The sequence below is a fragment of the Anoplopoma fimbria genome, chromosome 7 (assembly GCF_027596085.1).
Source record: "Anoplopoma fimbria isolate UVic2021 breed Golden Eagle Sablefish chromosome 7, Afim_UVic_2022, whole genome shotgun sequence".
Taxonomy (NCBI): Eukaryota; Metazoa; Chordata; class Actinopteri; order Perciformes; family Anoplopomatidae; genus Anoplopoma; species Anoplopoma fimbria.
Window position 1 is genome coordinate 5775125 of NC_072455.1, and position 22093 is coordinate 5797217.

General features: G+C 41.7%; 1 protein-coding gene across 1 annotated transcript in view; it reads left to right on the plus strand.

Annotated features, from left to right (window-relative positions):
• Positions 1-5363: 5363 nt before the first annotated feature.
• The window catches only part of LOC129093126 (phosphofurin acidic cluster sorting protein 1-like), a 56953-nt gene continuing 40223 nt past the window's right edge, over positions 5364-22093 (plus strand). The window contains exon 1 of the mRNA XM_054601041.1: positions 5364-5478. Within this exon, the coding sequence (XP_054457016.1) occupies positions 5375-5478 (104 nt within the window). The 5' untranslated portion in view covers positions 5364-5374. The remainder of the gene's footprint in view (positions 5479-22093) is intronic.

Below are 22093 nucleotides of genomic sequence, written 5' to 3' on the forward strand. Positions count from 1 at the left end.
TGATTTCAGTTTTGGAGATGGGTATCGATCCATCCACTGCATCACTGCTGTTTATCACGGTGATCGACATTCAGAAACTCGTTGGCTTTCACATCTAAATGACTTGTATGTAATATCAAATATACATTCATTCATTTATGTTCAACTAAAGAAATAGTGAAACGCAAAACATGCAGGTTGTAAAAAGCTGAACTGATTGGTTGATTAAAAGACTAGACAGTTGATTATTTTATTAATTAGTTCATAATTTAAGTTGATTTTTCCAGCAAAGAGTTGCTTTATATACATATATATTTATATATATATATATATATGCAAAACCCTTATAGAATTGGTTTGGTTTCTCTGACATTTTGTCTTAATTATTCTGATGTGCTGTGGATTACTTCTCTTTGTATTTGCAATATTTGGCAAAAAATATATTAAGGTTGCAACTTTTATATATGTCTTTTGGGTTTTGGACTGTTGGTTGGACAAAAAAAGCATTTTAAACATATCATCTTGGGCTCTGTGAAGTTATTCTAAGTTTATTCTACAGACCAAACAATTACTGGATTGATCAAAAAATGAAACAATGAGGCAAATAATGAATTAGTTGCAACCTTATATATATATATATATGATGTTGTGTATTTGCCAAATATTGCAAACACTGTATCAATACTTTATGAATGTGTGATAATCACCATAGCAGATCTGCACATAAGGGGCTAATAACTGTGTTGCATAAGATAAAGTGCAAACTTAATTGAGTCCATGAGTCAGATTTGGGAGGCACTGTGTAAAAAAGTAACCCTGGGATTATCCCGTGACTGTGTTTTTAATCTGCTTGATTCTAATCTCTTTCTCAGTGGCAGAGGCTGCACAACAGTGAGAAAAGCCCGTTAAAAAGAGCAGACAGGAGGGGTTTTCATGCTGGCTGATTATCCAGAGATAGGCAGTCGGGCGTAGAGTCTCCACGCTTTTAAATCCAGTGAACCGTCTGATTGTCTCACTTTTCAAATCTGAGAGGAGAAGCCGGAGACGTCATCTTTTTGTTTTGCGTGGTTGGAATGAAAAACAAAGCTCTCTTTTCTCTGAATGTAGAATCTGAATGATTCGTTTGCAGGAAGACAGTTTTACCATCTTCAACCTGCAATCTACAACACATTAAACAATCTTTTCCACCTCTAATAAACTGTCTGCACACCATAAAAAAAAAAACACAGAGCTGGTAGCCAATGCAAACAGGGAGCCAGTTTATCACCTGCACACCTACACCGCTTTATCACATGCGTAGGCAATCATTAAAGGAGCGTGCATGCAGCCTGCAACAGAAGTACACAAAAAGTAAAAGTAGTATCAGAGACAACGCTTAGCATTTAATCAGTATAGTGTCTGCAAAGTACAACGTAAAGCTAATACAAATATCAAAATGCTGCCCTAACACTACTTTCAAACATTGTTAAATGCTTGAATTAAAAATCAGGTACTTCTGGTTGTAAACACTAACAGAATGGGTCTAAACATGTTTTTGTTGTGGTATTTATTTTATGTTTTTGCTCCAAAAATCAAGCAGCAAAGTGCTCAATGAAAAAAAAAATCTAATGGATTTGATATAAACAAATGCTTCCTGTTACATCACCGCTATGAGTGGTTGTTGACATGCTCTCCAAGCAGCAACAATGTCCAGTTTTTTTGTTTGTTATTCATGAAGTTGTGATATTTCCAACATCCCCCGAATGCTGCCTACGTGAGTTATTTTATATAAGATTGCTGTCATTTTTACCTACTGGTTCCAGTTAAACCATCCAGGAACATTTCAAGCACATGATGTAATTTTGTTTTGTAAGCCCCGATCACAGCTGTGATAATCTGCCAATAGAGAAACGTCAAGCTGGTGGCAGCCGGCCGTGCGGTGACGTTGGTGGAGCGATTAGGTCACCTTCTGATTCATATTCAAATTCAGAGATTGTAACCACATGCCCCACCTTTCGTCACCCGAGGGTGCAAACACTGCAGCCCTATAGGGAGAGCTACTGTGTGGTGTTAGTTTTAAAGAGAGAGTGCTGCTTCCAGACGGTGATTGTAAAGTAAACGGATGTGGAAGAATACACAAATGACTGCTTGAAAAAACACATGCATAGTATATTTAAACATCGTAATCGCACAAAGTCTTCCCCTGGACATTAAAAGATGGGGTTTCTCTTCAGGGAAAAGGTTAACAAGTTCATAGCATGAAGTAAAAGCAAGGTGTTTTCTCAGACTGTAACCGGTTCTGCACCTTTGTGTATTTGCCTAAGCTGAAGGAACGTGTGTGTGTGTGTGTGTGTGTGTGTGTGTGTGTGTGTGTGTGTGTGTGTGTGTGTGTGTGTGTGTGTGTGTGTGTGTGTGTGTGTGTGTGTGTGTGTGTGTGTGTGTGTGTGTGTGTGTGTGTGTGACTAATGGGAATCATTTCAGAAACACCTGAGACTCCAGTGGATTTGCCATAAGGGCCCTAAAATACAACCATTCACAAATTCACCCAGTAAAAACACCAGAAATACCTATTGTTTTCCTGTATGAGAGTAATACTGCATAATACTAAAACAATACTGGCTCATACGGAGTGGGATTCTGCAGGTGGTGTGAGGGTGAAGCAGTGGATGATGGGGCAATATTGGCCCTGGTGGTTATCTATATGGTTTTAATCAATGCCATTGTAAGGAGGAAAGGTGACGTATCACTGTGTGCTATTGGTGTTAATCATCTATTTGTTTTGTTTGTATAATGATAACCTGGAAATATTCAAATTACAGGCCTGTACGGGTGAATTGTGACCTTTTTAATAACCCTTAACGAGACAAAAATGATATTGTTTTGCCAGCACAGTGTATAGATATGCTTCTAATGACGGTTAAATTGATAATGAATGTATTAGTTTACATCTACTTGATAGAGGTTTCTAAAGGACCACACCTTTTAGGGTCTGTAGCACCTGTAGGAACTTTTTATTTATTTTAATTTAAAATGAAAAACATACTGAGCGCTGATACATTATTCATTATTCATTGGGATGTTAATAGCAGCATATACATATAATATATATATATATATGCAGAAAATTATTCTGAAAAAATAGTTTGGTCAGTTTTTGTATGTTTTCAAACACATTTCAGAATATATTCTGAAGTGAATGTTCACATGGCAATGCTTACTTCCTCCTTTGTTTTTCAAATTCAAATTTGCTTTATTTGCATTTTACCAAAGGTACATTACCACAGAGGATACTGTACTTTGCATATACTGTTAACAAGGTTCAAGGTTTCCTTTATTGTCATTGTACAACACAGGGTTGCACAATGAAATGGTTTACACAGTAAGTATAATAATCCAGAACGTAAGCAAAAAAGACAAAAAAAAATATTAATAAATACAAAAATCTAAATATTGTAAAAAAACAAACATTAATAAAAAAGCATTCATGAAAAATTAAAGTAATGAAAAGATGCATGATATGTTGATTTCAGAACATGAATACAAATAAAAAATTAAATAAAAAAAATCAATTTAATCCAATGAACTTTACACATAGGAGGTACAACTGAATAAAATAGAGCCTAAATGTAATATTAATAAAACTTAAAAAAAACCCATATACTGATATACAGTGTAGTAGTATTATGTGTAAATATATATTAGTACAGTAAATATAAGAATAGATGACACATACAGAAAAAATCACCACAAATTATTTGTTTTAACATTATGATATTATTTATAATAGTTAGTGTTAGTGTTTTTACTAATTATTAATAAATACAAAAATCTAAATGTATAAAAAAAAAACATTAATAAAAAAGCATTCATGAAAAATTAAAGTAATAAAAAGATGCATGATATGTTGATTTCAGAACATGAATAAAAAAAAAAACAATAATAAAAAAAAATCAATTTAATCCAATGAACCTTAGTAACATAAGGTACAACTGAATAAAATAGAGCCTAAATGTAATATTAATAAAACTTTAAAAAAAACATATACTGATATACAGTGCAGTAGTATTATGTGTAAATATAAGAATAGATGACACATACAGAATAAATCACCACAAATTATTTGTTTTAACATTATGATATTATTTATAATAGTTAGTGTTAGTGTTTTTACTAATTATTAATAAATAAAAAAATCTAAATATTGTAAAAAATATAATAAAAAAGCAATAAAAAGATGCATGATATGTTGATTTCAGAACATGAATAAAAAAAAAAACATAATAAAAAAAATGTAATCCAATGAACTTTACACATAGGAGGTACAACTGAATAAAATAGAATAAAATAGAGCCTAAATGTAATATTAATAAAACTTAAAAAAAAAAACATATACTGATATCCAGTGCAGTAGTATTATGTGTAAATATATATTAGTACAGTAAATATAAGAATAGGTGACACATACAGAATAAATCACCACAAATTATTTGTTTTAACATTATGATATTATTTATAATAGTTAGTGTCTTTACTAATTATTAATAAATACAAAAGTCTAAATATTGTAAAAAAAATATAATAAAAAAGCAATAAAAATATGCATGATATGTTGATTTCAGAACATGAATAAAAAAAAACATAAAATTTTTTTTTAATCCAATGAACTTTACACATAGGAGGTACAACTGAATAAAATAGAGCCTAAATGTAATATTAATAAAACTTAAAAAAAAACCATATACTGATATCCAGTGCAGTAGTATTATGTGTAAATATATATTAGTACAGTAAATATAAGAACAGATGACACATACACGCTCCCTATAGGCCAGCCCTCTCTCCCTCCCTCCCTCCCTCCCTCCCTCCCTCTCGTTACGTCCTCCCTGAAGAGGCGTTGCTCGCTGCTTTTCTTGCCATTGTGCGGCCGACTACAGCGAGAGAAATATCCGCTTCCTGCACCACACACACACACACACACACACACACACACACACACACACACACATTTTTTGGGGGGTTTTAAACACCCACCACCTCCACCACCCCGCAATGAACACCGCAATGTGTTCACCATCAGGCGGAGAAAAGCGCGTCGACGTTGCGCGTTAAACACCGGAGCGTTTTTACGCATTTGCACCACCAGGAGCCGGAGAGAGAGAACCAGAGGAAGGAGAGAGAGAACCAGAGGAAGGAGAGAGACTTAAAGAAAGAAAGAGAGAAAGGACAACACGCACACACGGAGCAGACTACGGGTTTCCCTCCCTCTCTCTCTCTCTCCACCTCCTTCTCTCCTTCTCTCCCTGCGTCTCCAGCCTGCAGGATGTCGGAGCGCGGAGGGCTCCCGCGGACTCCCTGAAGAGGCGTTGCTCGCTGCTTTTCTTGCCATTGTGCGGCCGACTGCGTCCCGTCCCCGCACATGCAGCCCTCCAAGCCGGTCAGCATCACCTCCAACCGGCCGGTCCACATGAACCTGTACGCGACCTGGGAGGTGGACCGCTCCTCGCCCAGCTGTGTGCCGAGGTATGTGTGTGTGTGTGTGTGTGTGTGTGTGTGTGTGTGTGTCTCCAGTGTGTGTGTGTGTGTGTGTGTGTGTGTGTGGTGTGTGTGTGTGTGTGTGTGTGAATGACCCAGACTGTGTGTGTGTGTGTGTGTGTGTGTGTGTGTGTGTGTGTGTGTGTGTGAATGACCCAGTCTATGTGTATGTGTGTGTGTGTGTGTGTGTGTGTGTGTGTGTGTGTGTATGTGTGTGTGTGTGTGTGTGTGTGTGTGTGTGTGTGTGTGTGTGTGACCCAGTGTGGAATGTGTGTGTGTGTGTGTGTGTATGTGTGTGTGTGTGTGTGTGTGTGTGTGGAATGACCCCTATGTGATGTGTGTGTGTGTGTGTGTGTGTGTGTGTGTGTGTGTGTGTGTGTGTGTGTGTGTGTGTGTGTGTGGAATGACCCAGTGTGTGTGTGTGATGTGTGTGTGTGTGTGGAATGACCCAGAGTGTGTGTGTGTGTGTGTGGAATGACCCAGACTGTGTGTGTGTGTGTGTGTGTGTGTGTGTGTGTGTGTGTGTTTACACTGGGGGATTTTCACATTGGCAAACACCCATGGGTGCATATGTGTGTGTACCCCCCCCCCCCCACCCATCACCTCATAGGATATGATTTCAATGTAACAAAGTCACATTAAAGGCAATAAATACCTTCCTTTTTTTCTTTGTTGCTCTAATTTGGATATTTATCTCCCCTCTGATTGGTCCATTTCAGCCCCAGATTGATGACCACCAGCTCACCTAAATACTCATTACCCAGTAGTGGCTTTTTATAACTCTAATCTTACAGCACAAACAGCCACATTCCCCCCCCCGCCTCCCCCATCATAAAGACTGTTTGTTTGTTGGTGTTGGGGCAGGTGCAGGTGCAGCCTTTCCTAGTAGATAGCCTCAGCTGTTGCCCCCGCCGGATCAAACCAGACACAAAGATTGATGAGGCGTTGGGCATCGCAGGCTGTCACCGCGACTACTGAGGGCCATTTTTCTTTGTTTGTTTTCCATACGTGACACTGCTGTAAGACATTTGCCGCTGCGATGAATGATTCTTGATCAGATCTTTTGCCTCTTTTCCCCCTCGAAGCGTTTCACAGGCTTTTGGCGTGACGCGAGTTGTCGTGCGTGTTCTCGTGGACAGATGCAGCAAGGTCACAGTAGTCTGGACACCTTGTCCACCTTGTTTCAAAGACATTCAAAGGGGGGGGATTCAGCTTGGCTGGCGTGTTACCACATGTCACGCCCGCCGACAGAAGCTGATGCGCCTGCTCGATTGACCTGTGATAGTTTGACACACATTAAATGGGACTTCCCCCCCATTGTGTTTATGATGCCGTGGTAATAACCGAGGTCATGAGTTAGATTCAAGGTCAAGGGTTAACCGCCGAGGCTGCTCACGTGATTCGCGACCCCGGCTAAGCACACTGTGTGTTAGAGCTGATGATTTTTTTTTTTACAGCAAACCAAACTGAGAAGATGAAAAAGAAAAGCTCACAAAAACATTATTTTATTATTTATATTGCAGTTCTCACCTGTTACACCCGGCTTGTAAATCTGCAACTTCTGCGTGTTGTTGTTGTTGTTGTTTCTTTCCCTCGCTGCATCCCTCTAGATGTTTACCGAAAGCAATTAGTGGGAATAAAAAGCTTCATAAAAAGCTTCATAGAAAGCTTCATAGAAAGCTCACATGCTGACATTTTAATGCTGCTTTCAAAAATAAAAATGCTCTGGGGCTTTGCTGGGTTAGAAGCAAAGCCTCAAGGGAATGTTTTGCCTGCCTCTTAACGTTTTGGCAATGGGTGTGTGCACCATGCGCTTGTTAAATAAATGATCCAGTCCTGGATCTATATTTTGAATAAAAACATCCATTGTTAGCCTACATTTCAAACAATTCTTCCTCCTGACCTCGAGAGAATGACCTTTTATTTGTGTTCGCGTGCAAGACGAATATTTCGGGGTTTTTTTTGGGGCAGGGGCCTTTTTTTTTTTTTTTCAGCAGCAGTCACGGTCCGTCAAATATGTTGCAGCAACAGAGAGAGAGAGAGAGAGAGAGAGAGAGACTCACGGAGCAAGAACAATGTAGATAGAAGTGAGAGATGGAAAAAGAAGCGGTGGCTCATGCGGTGGGAAAAAGTCTGCAGAAACGATGCAACTAATCTGTGGCGCAGTCCTCCAGAGCTACAAGAACCCGCGTCTGCTAAACGCTTCAAACTCAGTCCTGGTGATGTGTTGCAGTCAGCTGAATGTAGCCTGTTTTGCTTTTTTTTTTTTGGTTGCTCAATCTCTGTTGCTGCAAGAAAGCAACCCCCCGCTGCCGCTCTCTTGTAGCAGAGGTGTTGCTGCTCTAACCTCTTCCTGTTTGCCCAAAATGCCACTTGGTATGCTGTTTATGCAGCGCCGCTGTGGATAGAATTTGCCCCCGGCAGGCACAAACATGCACTCGGCTGCTTTACTCCGAATATTGTAGCAAAAAAAAAACCAGCTAAACATGTCAACCACAGGCTGTTTGTTTGTTGTTGTGGCGTTTTAGGTCACATACAGTGTGTGTGTGTGTGTGTGTGTGTGTGTGTGTGGGAGTGACAGGAAATATTCAAAAGTTAGAGATGATATCACCGGGCGAGTAGTAGTACACTGCATCTGCCTTTTCGAGTTTAAGCAACCAGGATGCAGAGAATGTTTGTTTTGAAGGGCACAGAGGAGGCAGAGCCGTCTGGAGTCAGCTCCAGAGCAGCTCCGGTGTCTGCCTTCAGCTCTCCTGACCTTCCATTCTACCGCTTACAAGGGAGGAATAAATCATGTCACTGTCTCTAAACCAGCTCTTTCAGTGTGGTGCAGTGGGTGATTCCTCTCTCTGCGGTGTCAACAAGCAGCACACACACACACACACACATACATACAGGTGCTTGGCACTATCCACAGGGAGTAAAACCTCTTTTCTCTGCAGCCACATAATCCCTCCGGTGAGCGCAGCAGCCGCTCGTATAGTTGCTGCGGTGAATAAGGCATGTGTGTATTTTATTTATTTTCCGGTCAGGTGGAATGTGGACGGTGCCTGCAAAGTGTTCACGCCGCGAATGGTTCGGATTCCAGCGTCCAGAGGAGTTTAGCTAAGGCCTCCTTGTGCTGCGACGCGGCGTCAGGTATTCCAGGAATGAGCCCCTCCGTCGCAGAGCTCCTCGCCATTTTTGCATTATTAACGAACGGCTTCCTGCCAGAGCTTAAAGTCCCGCGATTCAGCTGCATGGGAGCGGATGCCGGATCTGTGCTTGTGGCAATGTGGCTACCAAGCCATAAGTGAGCGGGGAGTCTCTTTACCGGAGCGACCGCACATCTATAGGCAGGAGCGGAGGATGGAGGAGAGGTTAAGCTTTTTGGCTTGCGATCCCTTTAGAATGAAGCTTTGTCTACTTGTGACCAACGTTGGGCAATAAATATCCTGACCATGATCCTATGAAACCTCAGAGTGTTTGTATGAATCAAACAATCAAGATAAAACCGGAGAATCGCTGAGTCGACGAGTGTTGCTGGGTAGATTTTGAAACTTTGACCACATGACAGAGTAAAGCTAACTGTATCCACCTGCTTTCAGTCTTCATGCTAAGCTAGGCTAATGGCCTCCTGCAGCTCCAGTATTTTGCTCGTTTCATCCAACGATCTGCAAGAAACCGAACGAGCTTCTTTAAATCTTACAGCGGCTCAATAAGACTTCAACATTAGAATTTGTTTCATTTCCTGAATTTCCTGTGATGACTTCAAGGGGCCGAGTAAAATAATTAGAACTTTGATTTTCATCTCATTTTAGCATTTGCAAATACTGATTATCAGACACTGGATTTCGTCTTGTAATCAAAGAAACGACCCTCAAAAGAGAAATCCTTCCTTCCTTTCATTCGAATGCTTCACCACCAAATCAGAAAATTGCTGAAAAGTTGTAATTGCTCAGACAATCACGAGACAAACAATTGGGAACCACAATCCAAGATATGAAGAGATAACATGATCGTCCAAAGGAACCTTTAAAACTCTCACTTTTAGTTGTTTTCTAATGTTTGTAATCCATCAAATGTAATGTAAATAAGGGAAAGCAGCATGGGCATTAAAAATAAATGCTTATCCAGCGGCCCAGTAATGAATACCGTTGGCGTGTAGAAGCGGCGCGCGGCGCAGAAATGCAGGATCCTCTGAATTATACATTGTGCATTTGTAGGACTATTGTAGTTTTGCTATAATTACCCTGCGACCACAATAGTGGGCCGACACTCGTTCCTCGAGTGTCAGCATTACATCATCCACCCTGCCAACCCTAAAAAGAGAAAAAACAGCTGCTGAACACACACAAATGGAAAGAAATGGATGCAGCGCCAACAGGCTAACGTGTACACACACATACTTACACACACACACACACACACACACACACACACACACACACACACACACACACACACACACACACACACACACACACAGAGAGGCAGACGGGTATTCGTGTTCATTAAGAAGTTTTGCCACTTGCCTTGGCGCTGCTCGTTCTTCCACATAGCTGAGTGGCCGAGAGGTCCGAAGTTTTCCTCGCCTGTTGGACATGAAGGGGGAGATAGCGGGTGTAAAGTGCAAACACCCCCCCCTGACTTTCCATGATTATTTACTCTCTCCTGATAAAAGCCGTCCAACCTCGAGCCTCAGGGAGCGATTGGAGAGAATGACATACGTGGCCAATAGTTCAATTCAATTCAATTCAGTTTATTTTGTTTAGCCCAGAATCACAAATTACAAATTTGCCTCAGAGGGCTTTACAATCTGTGCACATGCGACATCCTCTGTCCTTCCCTCACATCGGCACAGGAAAAACTCCCCTAAAAAACCCCTTTAACAGGGAGAAAAAAGGAAGAAACCTGTGGGAGAACGACAGAGGAGGGATCCTTCTCCCAGGATGGACAGAATGCAATAGATGTCATGTGTACAGAATGAACAGCATAACAGAGATACAACACATTCAATGTATATGACATAAATGATTCATATAATAAGACTACTTATAATAACAGCAGCAATTATTACAGTAGAATTATAGCCATGAAAATAGGGATAGTAATGTGACTAATAATAATAATCGAAGTAGCAGTGGGTGTCAGTCGGCTCACAGCAGGAGGCACGACTACGGTCCAGGTACCACAACGATTCATGGAAACCTGCAGAGCGAGAAAGCAAAAGGGCTTCAGGGTGGAAGTAAAGCTAAAATGCTTAATGGTACAGGTAATAGTAATAGTAATGTGACTAGTAATAATAATAATAATGGTGGTAGCAGTCGGTGTCAGCAGGGCCTTTTCTTTTAATGATCTGTTTATCCAACGGTTTCGGAATGATCCAGGAATGTGTTTTTATTGGTGTTATTCGTCGATATAAACAGTGTTGCAGTTGAAACCAGTAAAAAAAACAAAAAAAAAAACAATTGCCGCAGTGAAGAGAGTATTTTCACGTTTTCATCGGCAGCTTGAAAGCTGGCAGGCTGTTAAACAAAAACAAAAAAACAACCTGCAGTGAAAACCTCTCACCAGCTTTTTCTCACTCACATGAAATGTTTCACTGCTGTGCCTTTCAGATGTGATGTCCAAACAGTGGCATAAATGCTCTTTCATAGGCTTCTTCTAGGAATAAATCCCACAGGATGACAGTGTCGGTCTGGAGGCTTGAAAATGAGTCAAAAGTGTCGGCGTTGGTATCGGACTTTAAAGCCTTTAATAACCGATTAACAAAAAAAAAAAAAACAGCTTTTGGTCGCTGCTCAAACAAATGAAAAAACGCTTCCGTAGGGGCCGGAATATAAAAGACAACCCCACCCCACCCTTTTTTCCATCAGTTGTTTTTGAAGGGACGAGACTTTCAGGCTGTTGGGGAAAATCCTGCACAATACTGTTAAGTCCTAGAAAAAGATGGTGCTCATTATTGAAGCCTTTTTGCCCTTTAAAGTGAAACATGAACTACTGACTGCCGCACCATTAACGGACTGGAAGAAAACCTGCTCGCTTTGCACCATTGAGGCAAAAAAAAAAAAAAAAAACAAGCTGTAAATCAACACTCTGAATAGCTGGTGTTGTATTTACATGATTTCACGATGTTATTTTTAATCCCATTTATCTTTAACCTCACTTGGCCGCCGTCTACATCTTTTAGAAGTCAGTTTTTGGAGGAGAAGGAAGCCTCCAAGTGATGGTTGTGTCAGTAAGAGCAGTCGAGCAGAAATCATGTGGACGGTTTTATTGCTCTCGCACAGTATTTGGGAGTGAGAGAGAGGAGATTAAAGGTAGTGAAAATGAGTGGTCGTCCTCCTCCTCCTCCTCCTCCTCCTGCTGCAGCCGTGTAGATGTTGTGCTTGATTTGTGCTGTAACGATGGTCTGAGGGAGGCTTCGTTACGGTTCAGGTTTGTGTTGTTTTTATTATTTTGAGAATTTATGTCTCCTGGCAGTGATCCCCCTGCTGTGGAAACATAGACTCCCATCTGGCAGCACACACACACACACACACACACACACACACACACACACACACACACACACACACACACACACACACACACACACACACACACACACACAGAGAGAGATTTCCAAAGTGTAGTGACACCCATTCACCCGGACAATGTCACTGGCATATGCTTGGCTTTCACCTAATGTGCTATAAACAAGGACACAGTGGCATCCAGTTGCATAAAAGGACATGCTGTGAAGGGGAATGCAACATCATGGCGACAACAGGTACAGAATCACACAGGCGCTCACTCCGGATAATGTTATGACAAAGCAGTTTTTTTTTCTCCTACGTAATCCCATTTTCAGCCTGTTGGAAAACATAAGCCGGATGCTTAGATGGGAGTGTGAGCGGAGGGGGAAATAAAGGTTTCCCAATTCAGTGCATGCTGGAGTTTATGTTTTATACACACACAGACTCGCAACAAACGCATCAACCGCACCGTGGATGTAAGCTACTCGACACCGGCTTCATCTCATGTGTCCGCATTGTCCAATGCAAATGATGTGTGCACAGGCCTGTAATCCCCTCGGAGCTCAGGTAACACACAGTTCCTCCTGTGTGATAATAACACAAGCTTGTAATGCACTTAACACAGATTGACCTTGACACTGTGCCACAGTCACAATTACGGACAATCATTTATTGACGTTTGTTTAATTCTTGGGTTCGTTACGCGGATGTTGAGGCAGAGTCTGTTTATGTACGACGGACGCAATTGTGCGATTCTGATTTATGATGGTTATCAGGGCTTTCCGCGTGTTTATTTGAAGATTGCTATAGCTAATTGCTTGGATTGCAATATGTGTATTATTCTCATTTTGTGCTCCTCTGATTGGATCATTTTTTTAACTCGAACTGCAAGATGATTTGTTGCACAGAACCATCTGAGACGGACCAGATGGATTTTCTTGTGATATATGTGATAACCACGAGTCTCGCGTGACCCCGTGACATCACGATAATCCAGCTGCAGTGCAATGCTAGGATTATTTACCCAGCATGCAACGTTTAAATAAGAAGCAAGACCGTCTTCACATGTCGACTGCAGCAGAAATACATAATTTTGAGCTTTGTCACATGTGCACTTATGCATAAATGTAGCAGTAGTAAGTGAAACCAATTTTGAAAAATGACACCTATCCTTTTTATTACTAAATCCTAATGATATAGGATTATATAATAGGATTGATACCCTTGTCATGTCTGCACGCTAAATATGAAGCTACATCCGGGAGGCCGTTAGCTTAGCGTAAACACTGAAAGCTAACGGCAAACGGCTCGCCTGGCTCGTTTGTTAATTATTTTCAATCAAAAAAATACAGTCATGTGCTGCTAGGTGGAAAAAAACCCACCTTTTTTTCATCTTTGGACAGGGCTTGGCTAGTTGTTCCCCCATTTCAAGTATTGATGCTAAACTAAGCTAACTGCCTCCTCTTCATATAACAAGCAAATTAAGCAAAATGTCGATATTTACCAGTTCAGAAACCAAAATACGACTTAAATAAAGAGATGCACCATGGGAAAACTAACATCCTCAGGTCGCTGTTCCACTTACACTGTCACTCTGATACCCGCTGCATCGAGGCAGGAGAGCCTCTGATTGGTTGATAACCAGGAAGCTAATACGATCGCCCATTAAGATATAGGTTTCCTGTTCTGCAGCTGTGCGGGGCGGCGGACAGCGAGCTCCGGTGGCATTGTCTTCTCACGCTGGAGCTAAACTGGATTAGGCGGGCACTCTGCTCATTAATCTGTAATCGCTCTAACGAAGGGTCAGTCATATTATGTGTGTGTGTGTGTGTGTGTGTGTAATGGTGTTGTGTGTGTGTGACCACAAAAAGCAGATTTCTTCTATGTGTGGGATCCTGATTGATATTGTAAACTCACACATATTTAATGAGCGCACAGATACATGAACACAGAATAGCTTACAAGCAAGCATTTCCACTTTCTCCAGCACATATCTCGTCTTACACACACAAAGACAGACACACACACAGACACACACACACACACACAGACACAGACACAGACACGTTCTGCAGGTCACATGCTCAGTGTTCCAGTCCTAGACGAGGGGGAGAGGCCAGACAACAGCCCTGTGCTCCGGTTAACAAAAGTGCGAATCAGCAAAAACAGGATTAGCAAACTTGCCAACAACGTTTTTTTTAAACATACTAACCTCAATTTGCCTCGCACATGCTTTTTTGTTGCTGTAAACATATCAGATAGACTTTGACAGTGTTGAGTTTTCTAAATGAGTGTGTGTGTGTGTGTGTGTGTGTGTGTAAAGGATGATTTTGCCCTCCTTAGGAAGTAGCAGGCCGCAGTGTGTCCTTGCCTGTGGCTGTGGGAAGTAGAGCAAGACTGAAAGAGATGGAGAGAGAGAGGTTGGCACAGAATGAAATATATATATATATATATATATATATATATATATATATGAGTAAAGAAGAAAAGGGGAACTTCTTTTTGTCTTTTTAACACACCAGAAAACTCGGCTTGTGCATCTCTGTGTTAATTGCCAATACATACTTGTATTTCTTGCATTGTGAGGACTGACCTGTATTCATATTGACACATCATGGGGACTAGTCTCTCATTTTTGGGACGATAAGCTCGACCTCAACAATTGAACTAGGTCAAAGGCTTGGTTTGTGGTTACCTTTAGGGTTAGATTAGGTCATGCCATTTTTGAAGTTGCACATACTTCTCTCTTCTGGTCTCTGCAGAGAAGATGTCCTGGATGATAAAGTGACTTGCTGTTATGTGTAGAGTTGCCTTCTAGTACTTGAGTCTAGTCACCAATCATATCACGTTATCATGTCATTTATTAGCTTATTCATGCAGCACAGGATCAACAACAGTGTCACTCCGCTACCGGATCCATACACCCTGCCTGATCTGTACTGCACATGTGCAGACTAGTACTACACACCTACACACCTGAGCTAGTTGACGTTAGCTGTTAGCAGCCGGTTGCAGCAGAGCCCTGGCTGCTTGGCTAACGTACGGAGGTTGCATTGAGCTACATTACGACACGTTCAAGCGCTATTCGGTTAAAGTGAGTATTGGGCAAAGATGATTTAAAACATGTTCGTGATGCGTCAAATGTAATTTAGCTTTTGTTTACAAACTTTAATAGATAAGGTTGCCTGAAAGATATGTTTTAACAACAATATAAGAGAGGAAATCACAACCTTTTTTCTACCTTTTCTTTTTGTAACGCTCTGGTATCGGATCGGTACTCAGTATCAGCTGATACGCAATTTAAGGTATCGGTATCTGAAAGGAAAAAAATAGCATCTGACCATTTCTAGTTGTGCGCAGTGTTTTCACATCTGATAATAGCTCAAAATGTCTTTTCCTGACTTGTATTTAATGTTCTAATAGTACATGTCCTCACCCAAACCCAAACCCACAGAAAAACAACCCCCTCACCTCTTAAGTTTAGTCAATTATGTGTCTTCCGAAGTGACAAAAACAACTTTGTGTGCCAGTTTGTGCAACCATGTCAAACTTCCCCTTTTCTGCCTGTGTGTCAACGTTTCCTCGAGGTCTGTAGCATTTTAGTGACAGACAGAGGAAACAAAAAAAAAAGTAAAAAATGCACTAGCTGGGGGGTTTCAATCAGTCCTACAGTCACATCTCAGAGTCTGCCTATTAAAAACAGCTTCCATTCATTTCTGTTCATTGTGTCCTGCACTGTGTGTTCAGCCAACACTATATTATATATATACATACATATCATACATAAAGATGGCGATGGGAGTCATTTTTCATCACCTTTTGCTTGCTTTACATTGACTCACCGTCTCACCTTGAGCCTCTCATCATATGGAGGTGTTGTGTTATTGTGTGTGGACACTTTAAGAGCCTTTTTCCCTGCATCTGGCCTCGGCTTAGCTCCTCCGTCACACGCTGCTGTCTGTGTGCTGTTCTGTGTTTTGACACTGTCATGTTTTGCAGCACTTGTAGCATCGTCTCCGCCATCTTGCAACTTGATACAAAGGTGTGTGTGTGTGTGTGTGTGTGTGTGTGTGTGTGTGTGTGTGTGTGTGTGTGTGTGTGTGTGTGTGTGTGTGTGTGTGTGTGTGTGTGTGTGTGTGTGTGTGTGTGTGTGTGTGTGTGTGTGTGTGTGTGTGTGTACTCGGGCTGCATGCTGCCTTTCATGGTGTGATTTTTATTACAGCTGCTTCTTGCTTTTCCAGTAAATGGTTTTTGTGTGTGTGTGTGTGTGTGTGCACTTTTTCTGCTGTTTTTAAGTATCGTCTTCACTGCATTCTTTGCCGCACTCAAGTCTGGCCAGTCTCACCCGCACAGTACATCAAATAGAGGTTGTGTGTGTGTGTGTGTGTGTGTGTTGCTGTTTTGTCCACGCCGGGCTTCCACACTGAATATCGCCTTCAGTGGTGTCATTTCAGTATATGTTTGGCAGCGCTGGAATCAGTATCCAGGCTGACCTTGCACTTAAATGCTGCTTTTGTGCATGTGGGTCTAAGTGTCCTCTTCCTGTATTTCTGCCTTGCTTTATCACTGTATGCTTCACTGAGTGCAAATCGTCTTGCTTCACCAAGCGACTTGCATCAAACATCGCTTGTGTGTGTGTGTGTGTGTGTGTGTGTGTGTGTGTGTGTGTGTGTGTGTGTGTGTGTGTGTGTGTGTCTTGGCAGGGGTTCCTTGCTTTCAGGCGAAGTGTCGGCTCATGTCAGCAGGGTGACAGTCGCTCGCTACAGAAACACAGCACAGAAAAAGACTAGAGGAGGAAGGAAATAGAGAAAGGGGGATCAGGGCGCCACGGAAGAGAAGACGATGAAGTGAAGGGCGACGTTAGTCTGGTTCCAGACCTCTGAACTGTCGCCCCACATGTCCCGTTTTGTCGGCCGGTACGAAATGGTCTGGTGCCGCTCACGTGAATTACAGCTTTACTCGGTTTGAGAAACAAGCGAACCAGCTCGAACCTTTTGTTTGGACTTTTCACGACTAGTTTCTCACTGTCTATTTAATCTGCAGATCATTTTTTTGATTATGAATCTATTTGAAGGCCAAGGTGGCTTCTTTACAATGTTGATTTTGTCATAGCAACAGTCCAGAAGCCAAAAATGTATTCAGTCAACTTTTGACTGACCACAGATTGGGAGCATTTCTCTGGCCTCTCAACACGGCAACGTCTGAGCAAATGGTTGTTTGCTGCTTTATCGATGCTCTGAATGTCGTACATTCCTCTTTTTAAGGTTCCCATCTTACAATAAGAACAATAGCCGCGGAGGGAGGCGACTCTTATTTTGCATAGTGGACATCCTGCCTTATCTAGCCAAACATTATTGGATTATTCATCCAATAAAATATCCTTGTATAAACAACATTTACTGCCATTGTCTGTTCACCTGCTCAACTATGCCTAACGGAGCAGAAAATCTCTTTTAGGGCATTATCAAAGACGATGTAACTGTTAATAATGGAGTGATAACAAAAGGGCCATTCGGTCTGAATGTCAAGCTAAAGTAAAGCAGAGCATACCACGCACAAATCATGAGGCGGAGGGTGGCGAGGAAGATGGGTCGGTGGGAAAGGAGAAGAGGAGGGCCCCGTTATGAGAAGTCAAGGGGGAGGGTTAGGGTGAAGCCGAGGCTGAGATGAGAGAATGGAAAAAGAAAGGGATTAGGCTGTGAAGGAGAGAAATTCAGCTTGAGTGGATGAAGGTGAGAAGATGGGGGAGGAAAAAGGGAGAGAGGGCGACATCAAAGCCAGGGTGATGAGAAGGGAGCAGCTAGGACACGAGGAGGAATAAAGACTCCTTATTTTACTTGTTCTCTCATCCCTCTCGTCTCCTTGCTCTTTCCTTGTCACCTTTCCTCCTGTCTCTCCTTTACCCTCCGTCTGTCTCCTGATCAGGACATGACTGTCGTGGCTTAGCGTTCAGTCCTGCGGCGTCATTTTGAAGCTGGCTCACGATTTAGTAAATGTAAAAAATACATTTTAAGCATCATTTGGGGTGGAGATCTGTGACATCTCCAAGGCATGAATAGAGAGATATGAGCTCATTAGTGTTGCTGCGGTATGATATCTGACATTTATATACAGCTTCTACTGGGGCCAGGTACAGAACGGGATGCTTCTCAAACCTGTGATGTTTTACTCTCTTTCAACTATTTTCTTCTGTTTCGTGGCGTGACAGTTATTTTTGACATATGCCGCTGCCAAAAATTTAATTTTCCAGGAAAAACCCTGAAAGGTGCGAGGGGTATTATTTCTGCCTCCACGAGGGATTATTTTCCTGCTATTGTAATCTGCTGCATGTAGGAGTTGTTGAATGTTAGTGAGACAAAAAAAACCCCAATTCACTCTGAAGAACTGTATTAAAAAACAAATGGGCTATTTGTTTTTTTTTTACTTCTTTTGTCTTTTTTACTATGCTGCCCTCCCATGCTTGTAACAATGGCTTCTCTAAAGACTCCGCGCATTTGTTGCTACTAATTGCTGCTCGTTGTTGTTATATTTATCATGTCTTATATATCTAATTGAAAGGATATATGCTAAGTAACTTTATTCAAACTGTTATGAGACTTGCATCACAGTTGAACACTCCCACAAACACGTTATTATATTGCATTAGAACAAAAGGGTCATTGTCAGTCTCGTTCTTCCTTCTCTAATGTATTAAATTGCACATTTTTTAAAGGAGCATCTAACAGTGTTTATCTCAGCACCTGGAAATATGTGTTTTGCACACTGACGGTGCTATTGTTTTCACACTTTATGCCTTCGCACATATTGTCTGATACATATTGTCAGATTAAGGTCTATTAAAAGCTCTGGAAATGTTTATTCTCCTCCGTGCATCTGCACAAAACATTGAAACGTATCATTTTTGAGATTCTACCTGCCCTTAGTATGACTAGTCGTATGAGAGAACGATAAGACAGTGGCTCAAATGTATCCAAAATAACTACAGTTAATATGTGAAGTGGACAAATCTTTGATCTATATCACTCCGGATTCTTAATATCCACATTTCTGTAAACCTGTGAACTCAAACCTGTAAATACTGGTAGTTTCCGTCCCAAAAGCCCCTGAAAGTCCAGATCGTTCTCTCTCTCTCTGGTGCTTTGAAATGGAAAGCACTGTGTGTTGTGCATTCAGGTGTTCTGAGCTGTAAACACAATGGATGTCCTTCGGAAGTTCCTGCTTTTTGCTAGATTTGATCTCTCATGTCAATGCAGTGCTTTACAACCACAGCGAAGAGGACAACGGCGTACTAGAAAAGGACATTTAGTTTCCAAACGAAGTCAAATTAAAACATTCTGCTGTTGAACGTTATGTTTGTGTGTCTCAGAAAACACAACACCATGATGGCCCCATACGACCTCTGTCCTCCTGGTTTCATAAAGCTCTCTCTCTTCACACATTGAATTCGGGCCATAGGCTGCTATTTTGTCACCATCGCCGAGGAAAAAAAACACTTTTCCACTTATCTATTTCTGCGAGCCATTTGTTCAAAGGGTTGCGTAACAGACTGATAAGTGTATTGCGCGCGTGTGTGTGTGTGTGTGTGTGTGTGTGTGTGTGCGTGTGTGTGTGAGAGAGAGTTTGTAGCCGGAATTGGATGCCTTGTTCTTTTTAAATGTCTTTATTTATATCTTCCTGTGCTGATGAGGAGCAGAGCGAAGGAAAAAAAAACACACAAACACACACACACACACACACACACACACACACACACACACACACACACACACACACACACACACACACACACACACACACACATTCATATATTTATTCTTCTCCATGAGTGACCTGCCTTTACCTTACCTCCTCGCTAACACACCTCTGTTATGTTTAACGCTATGACTCAACGTTCACCTTCACTTTCTCTCTTTCTGTTTTTTTTGGCCTTCTGTTTCATCTCACCAGCTTTCTTTTTTCATTTCACTGCATCCATGGAATCTTGTTTTGTGGTTTCACTTTCTCCCTCCTCTCTTCCTCTCTCTCTCTTTCTCTCTCTCTCTCTGTCATTTCACGTTAAGCCCCCCAAAAAATGCCGAACCATTGAACCGGTTTTTTTTTTTGGTCGACGTCGTTTACTTCTCTCCTCTACAATCTCTCGGATTTTGATTAGTAGCTCACATCTCACACACACACACACACTCGCATCTCACACACTGCCATGCCTTCCAAAAAACCCCAAAACGAGGCAGCTGCCACCCACGTACCAATACGCATTCGACATAGCTTAGTATCACAACAACGGAAAAAAAAAAAGAAGTGCCCACCCACCTACATGCAGTCACACACGCTCAAATAGCTCCGCTGATGTGGGCAAAAAGCACACAGCGAGAGAGAGAGAGAGAGAGAGAGAGAGAGACCAGGGTTTTGGTCTTGGTGAGCAATAGGTCCACACATACACACACACACAGGAAGCACACACACACACACACACACACAGGAAGCACACACTGATTGACACATAACTACCTCACCTAAAGCCACTCACTGCGACCGTGTTACGCATTACCTGTAACCTACTTATGCCAATATACACTCACCCACTCTGTTTCTGTGACTATTGTTCCCACACACTCCGACTGACACATACATTTACACACACACACACACACACACACACACACACACACACACACACACACACACACACACACACACACACACACACACACATGTGCTGGCAGAATGATGTGCTTATTCATCAACGCAAACACACGTGCATGCGTGGGAGATCATCGCATCACAAGGAGAAATGGTACAGGCAGGGTTGAGAGGGGGAGCAGAAGAGTGTGTGTGTGTGTGTGTGTGTGTGTGTGTGTGTGTGTGTGTGTGTGTGTGTGTGTGCGTGTGTGCGCGTGGGCCAGCCAGCCAAGAGCATGCTTTGCTGCTCAGAGATCTTGGTGTAAGCTGAATATTTTTATCATTATTTGGCAGCCTTGAGCATCTTCACACATTGGAGGTCTTTCAAAATAAAGGTCAATATTAAATCATGTAAATCCAGCGGAAATCCTGTTGGTTTTAGATCGTTTTTTTTTTTGGGGGGGGGTATCCCCCAGAGGATGTGGTTAGGTCTCGATCAGTCATTGTCTCTTCCTGATTTGAATCATCTCGTCCTGTGATCAATGTATTTACTAAAAGAAGGTGTGAACAGTTGCCTCACCACTGGAATATATGACCTATATTTATATTTAAATAGATCACCAAAATACATACTACATACATACATACATACAATAGCAAGGGGCGGGATTTATTTTAGGGAAGGCGGCCGGAAATCCGGACTAGTCAATTAGAAAGTGTTACTAAGAGTGAGTCATTACATTACATTACATTACAGTCATTTAGCAGGCGCTTTTATCCAAAGCGACTTACAGGAAGTCTTCCTCCTTTGTTATTCTGTTGAAGAAGTTGGTCTTCTTCCAAAGAAATGATCCAATTCTTATATTTAATATTCAAATTTTTGGACCTTTTTATCTTAAAGACAGGACGTTTTTTTTAAACGGTATTCAAACATGGGATGCATGAATACGCGGTTAGACCATTAGACCAATAGACCACAGGAGACTGCATTTACTGGGCTGCAGGTCAAACCATTGCTATATTTGTAAGTGATCAAGTGTGGCAGAAATGACATATTATCATACATCATATTAATGGTAGTTATCTTAATTCCACGGTCTGTAAAGGCCTCTAATGGCTCGTATTTAAAAAGACATTAAATGACAGACAGGCAGTTAGCAGAGGGACCAGACAAGCGTCATAAAGTGAAGATGGACGTGAAGAAAGAGATAGACGGAACCCATTGAGGGCAGACTGGACCGGAATAACACAGAATGAGTTCAGATCTTATGTTGGAGCAAGATGGAGGTAAGCACAGATGGAGGTAAGCACAGATGGAGGTAAGCACAAATGGAGATCGAACTGACAAAGGTTTTTTCTTTTTATAGTAAGGGACCAGCATACAAATTAGACTGATTCTGCAGAGAGAGAGAGGGGGGAGGAGCCGGTTGATTGGATGGAGGGAAGCTATCAGATGAGACAGACAGACGGAGGGGGGGAGCATT